This window comes from Lissotriton helveticus, chromosome 8 (assembly GCF_964261635.1).
Source record: "Lissotriton helveticus chromosome 8, aLisHel1.1, whole genome shotgun sequence".
Taxonomy (NCBI): domain Eukaryota; kingdom Metazoa; phylum Chordata; class Amphibia; order Caudata; family Salamandridae; genus Lissotriton; species Lissotriton helveticus.
The window spans coordinates 815,432,255-815,440,329 of NC_136069.1; the positions used below are offsets into that span (position 1 = coordinate 815,432,255).

At 40.0% G+C, this 8,075-nt stretch overlaps 1 protein-coding gene across 1 annotated transcript; it reads right to left on the minus strand.

Annotated features, from left to right (window-relative positions):
• Positions 1–1,696: 1,696 nt before the first annotated feature.
• On the minus strand, positions 1,697–2,983 carry LOC144772933 (P2Y purinoceptor 8-like). The gene has a single exon (XM_078657630.1). The coding sequence runs from the start codon at positions 2,922–2,924 to the stop codon at positions 1,842–1,844; it is 1,083 nt and encodes a 360-aa protein (XP_078513756.1). The 5' UTR covers positions 2,925–2,983; the 3' UTR covers positions 1,697–1,841.
• Positions 2,984–8,075: the final 5,092 nt, after the last annotated feature.

The following is an 8,075-nucleotide window of genomic DNA, read 5'->3' on the forward strand; positions in this document are numbered from 1 at the left end:
CATAAATGTATTACTTATTTAACTGAATCACAATGTTGCCAACGAAGTTGTGACATTGTTCACAAACAGTGGAACTGTACAGGTTTGACAATGTGAGGGACACCATATCTGAAATGAGGGAACCTACTCTTGGTCCTCTACAGGGGCTTCTGAACATTACCAATGCAATGATCCATTGGAAGGGATTGAATGTCACCTCTCTGGAGAAGAAAGATGTGCATCTTAAGTAAATAGAAGACTACATATGTCCCTTCCTATAAAGAATGGTTGAAACAAGCCCACTTACACGAGATGAGCATGAATAATGTGGGTACCACAGTTAGATCACACAAAATTCGCTGCCAGTTTGACATGAGACGTTTAAGGATTTTGTGAAAATGTATAAATTAGGCACAGATTATGGGTTTGCTAAGTTTTTTCAACCCCTTCGCATACCCGTTTGCGCAGGGGTTGGTAATGGTATTCTGAGTTGGGCGTAGTGTACTGCAATTTATGATTTTTTGAGAAGTCTGGTTGGCATATTCACAAGCATTTTATTACCCAGAGGCAACTAAATATTGACTGATTGAATAGCCTGCAACAGGCAAATGCAGGAATTAATTGGGCCTCTAAGGAGAGCACATACACTTATTACGGTTGAAACCATGGTGAAACCTGCAAAGAATATTTGGGTTAGCTTGTCGCCCATTGTAAGCTGAGAGAAAAGGTTCCTTCAAAATGTCTGGTCTCTGTCACAAAATGTGTGTTCTGCATGTATTGTGGATTTGCATGCTATTTATACAGGTGTGCAGCATACAAGTTAATTATATATGAATCAGGACAAGCAGCAGAATCCATACCCCTATGGAGTTCGAACAGAAGCGGGCAGTATGCATAAATAGTGTATTTATTTACAATGAATCTTAATGGATGAAATCCATAGGCAGCTACGGCAAAACAAACGTTTAAGGCATAGACAAAGTGGGCAATTTCCCATGGTCCCAACCTTCCAAGCAGCCCCATTGGAAAGTACACTTTCACTCCATTTGACCTCTGCATATTGTACTTCTCTACCTAAACATCTCTCCTCTCTGCTTACCTTTACCTCTCTGGAGAGTGGCTGGGGACCTGTGCAAGGCATTTTTCAACAGTTTGTGTGGCCCTGATAAAGTTCAATACATCATTTAGTATTGTATGCCATAGTGCATGCTTGAATGAGCAGGTAAAAAGTGATAACATTTGATTTTTTTGTTCAGGGGCCCCTAAAATACGTCTTACCCGGGGTACCCAAAAGTATTAAGATTAGTTTTCATAAAAGTTTCCACCCTGAATGCTTCACTAGTACATTCAGAAGTTCATTGTCAGGTCAGGGTGTTTGACACTTGAAGGATGCAAACAATTGCTTGTGTTCTGTCAGGAGGGAAGCAGACCTAGCAGTTCAAGCTGGACTGTTTCTTCTGGTGCAGGTGGAAGTTTGATTTGCATAAGGCGAGTCTCTGGAGTGAAGAAGTGGGAAAAAATGACGAACTGGAATGTGGGCCAAGTAATTAGCAGAAATTAGAATAACTCCGTTCTTTTCTTTTGCTTTGAGAGTAAACATAAACACACTGAGCAATGGAAGGTACAAACTAAGGAACATGTCTATTCGAACAGACTTCTACCTCAGTTCACAAGGAATACTTGATGTCTCCCACCTACTCTCTTACATGTAGTTGGGATGATGTCTGCTGCAGCAATTTATTGTACTGATGCTCTTGACGTTCACCACAAAAGTTGTCGCTGACATGATATTTTAATGCTGAGCACTGCTCCTTTTTCTATCTTTAAATATCAAATGCCCTTATGTTGGTGGACCACTGAAGTCAGAACACACTTTCTTGCCTTTTTAAAAGGGATTTGCTCCTTGATGGTAATCCATCGCCATTCCCACTTGAACCAGTCAGTGACCGGCTTGACCTAGAGAAGAAACTTCCACTTCTAACCTCTGTTTCTTCAATGGATGTTTTTTGCCTCAGCACTTCCCTAAATTTTTTTCGGAACTCTTTGGAAGCAAAATAGTAAATAAATGGATCCAGGCAGCTACTGAGGCAACTGATGGTGAGGGTCAGTTTGTAGATGTGGTAATAGCTCCTATTGTAGAACAATCGACAAATCATGTGAAGGAGAAGGATGAAGTTATTGGGAGCAAAGCATAAGACGAACACCAAGAGGACTACGATAGCCAGTTTAATTGATCTTCTCTTCTGTCCGTTGCCATACCTGTTCGAGGTCTGGATCAGCTTTCGGATTATACAGATGTAGCAAACCACTGTCACAATGAACGGAATGAGGAACAGGAAAACAAACAATGCAATGAGGAATGCGGCCCAAGATTGGACATTTGGCAGCATGTCCCACTTCAGAACATCAAAGCAGGTGATGATGCCTAAACTTTTCACTTCGTATGTAAGATCGGTGCTCTCCATTGGATATAGTACAATTAGCAGCACTGCCCATATTCCTAAGCAGGTGGCAATGGCATACCTTTTTTTGCTCCACTTGGTTGCATGCATGGGATAGACCACACCGATGCAGCGTTCTATGCTGATGCAAGTCATGGTGAGGATGGACGAATACATATTGGTGTAGAACAAGACAGTTACCAGATTACAAAGGTTTTTTCCAAATATCCAGTTGTTTTTTTGAAAATGATAGGCAATCTGGAAGGGTAGCACAGAAGCCACTGTGAGGTCTGTGATGCTGAGGTTGATCAGGAAGATGACCGAAGGGGTCTTTGGTTTAGTGTGGAAACATAGCAGCCAGAGGGAAAATGTATTGCCTGGGATGCTAATGATGACCACGAAGGTGTATACCAGAGGCAAAATGGTGGTAATATGGGTGTTTTGAAGCATTTCCATTGTTTCATTGTCCAGAACCTTGGGTGATGATCCATTCAAATTCATCATGGCTCAAAATGTTGCGGAGTCAAGACGTCTTGTTTACCCAATTAGAAATATTTCAGTTTTAATCTAGGCAAAAACAAAGGAGAAAATTAAATCTTCAGCAAACAAATTTCTACAAATGTAAGGGATGACAGCCACACAAGCGTTGTTTTCATTTTTGAACCAATGCTTTAGCAAATTTTAAACTTCCACCAAACTCAAATTATGCAATGTTTCTAGAATTTGTTGGAGTAGCACAAAAATATTCTCTGACTTCAAGAAACCCAAAATTTCAAGCATTGTAGACATGGTAGCTCGGATCCATCAACTCCTTCTACAGCAGTCAGTGAAACCTGTAGGTGAGGGGTTTGAAGCATGATAGGGCTCACTCAGCCATGGAGGCTTTTATGGGAAATAAAGTGCCACTAAACAACGAAAAACAGTACCGGTAAATTATTTGCCAATAGACAATTTAGTATTTAGTATAAACTGTTCATATTATTATCAACAAATAAATTGCGTTAAGACATTAATAGAAATGTAATCTTTTTTAGTAAACTATACGAAGCAGAGCACACACAGATCAGCCATGTTAACGCAAATTGTAAGGTATCAATCCAGATTTTTGACTATTTTAAAGCAGTTTCTGACAACTTTTCAAATTTGCCAATATGAGGCAGTGAGCTTTATTTCATTGACCAAGAGTGGATACATTTCTGCGTAACCTGGATCAAACATTTGGGGCATATACTGTGCTGATAGCAATACAGAGCTTTGGAAATTCCTCTAACATAACAAAACATAACATAACATATTACCACTCATTTAAGTAAGATGCTATTTTAAGGGGTGCCAAGAATATTCAATCTGTAGATTCTACCCCAAAGTGACCTATGTGTTTCTCCAACCTAAGACTACCTTATTAAAACAATGACTCAGCCCTTTTACTAATCCCACAGTGATCAGTAAAATGAATTGATTTGCTATGGATATAAGGCAGCCATCTTGGCTTTATACGAGCATTACTTTGAATAGTGCTGTTTGTGAATTCCAACAATGTGAACTGCTGTAAATGTCTTCTGTTTCCAACTTTAGAGTGTTAATGATACTTATTTGACTTGTTTTGCTAGTAATTTGTTTTTATTAACAAGTATAATTCATAAAGTTTTTACTGTCTCCAAGTTAACATGTGAAAGTGTTACTGCTCAAAGTTCATTCATAGACTGTGTAATAAAATTATGTTTTTTACCACATCAGTGCATGTATTCAACTTCTTAAAGTGTTTGACATGTATTTCATCAGCTATTATTTCAATGGAAGATGCATAGATTATATTCTGTGCTGGTCCTAGACACTATTTTCTGAGGGTGTCCAAGTATTTTGCAGTCCTATAGATTTCATAATAAATGAAGCATACAAATGGGGTGGGCTGTTTTGCCAGTATCCCAATCTTTTATGCGCCCTGGGGGAGAATTTTAGCCATTTTATCTGGTAGTGAGCAGGCCAGATAGAGTTAGGTTCCTTGAATGCATCTATGGTCAAATTAAAATAAGCTAACTCCATGGGCAATTGTTAGTAAATCTTGGGGGTAATGGAGTGTCTGAGTTTTTTTCAAAACGTATTACTAAGGGGCAGATGTATGAAGCTCAAATGGGTTCGCAAACGCCAAAATTCGCAGAATTTCGGTGTTTGCAAACTCTTTTTCGCTAAATGGTATGTATGTAGCAAATGTGAGTGCAAAATAAGGAATCGCAAATTTGCGATTCCTTATTTTGCAATTGCATTTAAGGAATCCCAAATTTTGCGATTCCTTAAATGCAATGTATAAAGCACCCAAGTTGTGTGATTTCTCATTAAGAAATCGCAAATTTCCACCAACTTGAAGTTGGTGGTAATTTGCGATTTCTTTCACAAAAGCACTTTTTTGCATTTGTGAAGGTGCCATGTGGCGCAAATATGTGCCCTTAGGGCATGTATGTGTGCCATATGCGCACACATGTGAATTTCAGGGGTGCCTCAGGGTGTCCTTATGACACCCTTTGACCCTTGAAATTATTCTCAATTTGCGATTCTCAAATTGCGAATCGCAAATTGAGAATAACTTCACATTCATTCCTATGGGCCTCCTGGCCCATAGAAATAAATGGGAAATTATTCCTTAATTGCGATTCGCAATTTGCTAATCACAATTAAGGAATTTTAAGAAATCGGAAAAAAAATACAATTTTCTACATAAATACCAATTTGCAAATCTCAAATAACGATTTCTAAAAAATCGCTATTTGAGATTTGCAAATCTGGATGTTGATACATCAGCCCCTAAATTCTCTACCAATTACCAAAAAACACCTATTACAGTTGAAGGATAAATCATATATGACACCAAAGAAAACACACATGACAGATCAAATGTTTAAAAGTTAAGGGCAATAATGGCAGATTGAAAATATACAATCATCAATGGATAGGGTGCATCTGATTAATGTTATTTACCTTGAACGGGGTATCCGAGAGTTCAGACGCCTATTCCTATTCAACATTTTTAGACACCCACGTGAGACTAGTTGAAGACTTATTACTTAGTGTTGTAACAAAACAACAATACAATTCAGAAATGGAGGGCCTCATTTAGGAGGTGTTGGCATAGGACAGAGAAGCAAGGAATCGTGCTGCGCTGCCCTACGTCATAACAAAAAGGATATGAATGCGCCATATCTATGTGAATCAGTGCATTCCTGTCCTTGTCCCCAGCTCTGGCGCACAAAGGGCTGCAACGCCACTACACATGCACCATTGCACCATGGTGCAAGTGTGCCTGCATTTCAGAGCTGATTGATTTTGTGCAGGAAGGGATACCTTCCTGCCCAAAATCAATCAATTCAGGCAATGTCCTCTTTCTTAAGTTTGATTTATTGAAGAAAATAAAGAAGGGGAGGGGGGGGAAGGGAGTAAGAGTTACAGTAAATAGATAAATAAAATAAGCAATACATTAACGATTCTCATATAATGTAAGCATAGCAAGTGAGAGAGCACAAGTCTGAAAAATGTATAAGTGCACCATATTTACAAGCACGTAGTTAGTTTAAACATGCTTTTGCACACGAGTGTTTTATATTTAGAAGTGAAATACACAGAGTGTCTTATATTCAGTAGTGAAGTGTATAGAATGTTTAAGTAGAGTAACAATAATCATAACTGTGTGAGATTAATGTAGAAGTGTTGGAATGAATATGAAAACCTCATGTTCTCATGTTAAAGGAATCATGTTAGAGTTGAATAGAACTCTGAAAACCAGTATATTGTGTAGGCCTTAGGGCAATTCACAGCAAATCTAAACGTGCTGCTAAAATAATGTGAGATGGGGTTAACATGGTTCTTCCAAAAATTGTATTATCGAATTAAGTTTGAAATATATGTTTTATAGATGTGTTGTTTTAGAAACGTATGCTAGTTAAGAATGTTGTTTAAATCAAGTTAATGTTTTAGAGTGCAGGGACTCGCTTCATGTAAATCAAGGAGGCCTGTACTGATAATGTCATCTTCTTTGATGTGCCATGTGCTCGTTAGAGGAGAAGTCGAGAGGTGTCCAGCACAGAGCTTCGCGTGTGTTTTACGACCTATAGATATGGTGGAGTCTGGAATTTGAGGCCCACTGCAGGACGGACTGTATGCAGGTGCGAGGGTCCTAATCAGCTAGAATGAAAGGGGCTTTGTTCAGTGGCGCTTGGCGCAGGCCTGTAGGAGTTTCCAGGAATTTCAGGGGGTATCGGCGCACTGGAGAAGAAGCCCGGGAACCAAGGTCAACTATAACGAGGGTCTTGAAGAGTACCATCATGGAGTTTACCGCGCAAAGATGTACCACGTGGGGGGCGTCCCAAGGGGCGTTTCTATTGGAAATGTGATTTGGTATTAGGGAAAGCGACCCGGGAGGAGAGTAGAGCAGATGATTTTGGGAGCCTAAGGAAGCGGATGGGTAGGCAGATAGGCTGATCAGGAGAGACCCATTATCAGAGAAGAGACAAAGAGAAGTGCGTGATCTTCTTAGGAAGTCACCACGGCTGACACCTAGAGGGGTAAAGATCTTGTTAAGTAGGGATGTCACTTAGTATAGTGTAGGGACAGACTAATCTGAATTTTCTTTTCTGTAATGACTTTGAGGTTGCAACTTGTATCCATTTTGGCAACGCTCATGTTATTTGAATTTGTACTCATTATTCTGTTTTTCAGACTCAGACTATTCAAAAAGTTCATGTTCATAGTGATACCAATTTATCTTCTGAATCTCATTTTGAGAAGTTTGTATCTTCAGTTATCTTTGACTTTATATTAAATCTTTGAAACTTAATCCTGGTCAGTGGTCATTTAGAGTGGTGTAAGTTCTTAATTGATTGACCTATTGTTAGATTACCTTTTACTCAATGACAGGTACCAACGATTCAGTCGACTTGGTTTGGGATCTGGTAAGGTAACTAGTAACCAGTAATCCCGCGTTAGCAGTTGGTAGCAGAGTGAGGATGGTTATCTTCTTGAGGAAGGTAATCTAGAGAGGTTAGTTTACCCCAAGGCCCCTAGACTTCGAGAGACGAGCAGCGGAAGAATCGTGTGCCGAAAGGTGCAGACGGTGCGAGAAAAGCAGCAGTATCGGAGGAGAGTGAGTATAAAAAGGGTCATGCGTGAACAGATTGCGGTGTTTTGTGTTGTATTTGTATTGTAATGTCTTGCGGAGTTGAATGCCTGTAGTGTGAATGAGAGAAGGTTGTGAGCGCGCGCAACCTGTTAAACTGGTTACCTGGTAAACGGGTGAACTGGTGAAATCTTAAGTTCAGGCCAGAGCTTAAGTGGTTTTGGGTGTATCGAACATCCAGGGTAGTTGTCGACCATAGTACGGAGGTCACGAGGTACCATTGACCGCCGTGGATCCAAGATAGGGGGAGTGTAAGAGTGAGTGTATGAGTAACGGACGCTGGTCGAAAGTTACTGCGTGTGAGTAACCTATCGGAGAAGGCGATTGTCTGGAAGTAAACGGAAAGACATTTCGCCAAGTTAAGGTGACAACTACAGAAAGACTGTGGGCGTACAGTCAAGAAAGGTGATCGCTTGGACGGAAGTAATCATTTTTCAGAGTATGAATGGGACGCGTGCATGACCGAGGAGACGAGCTGAGAAAGGAGGGGA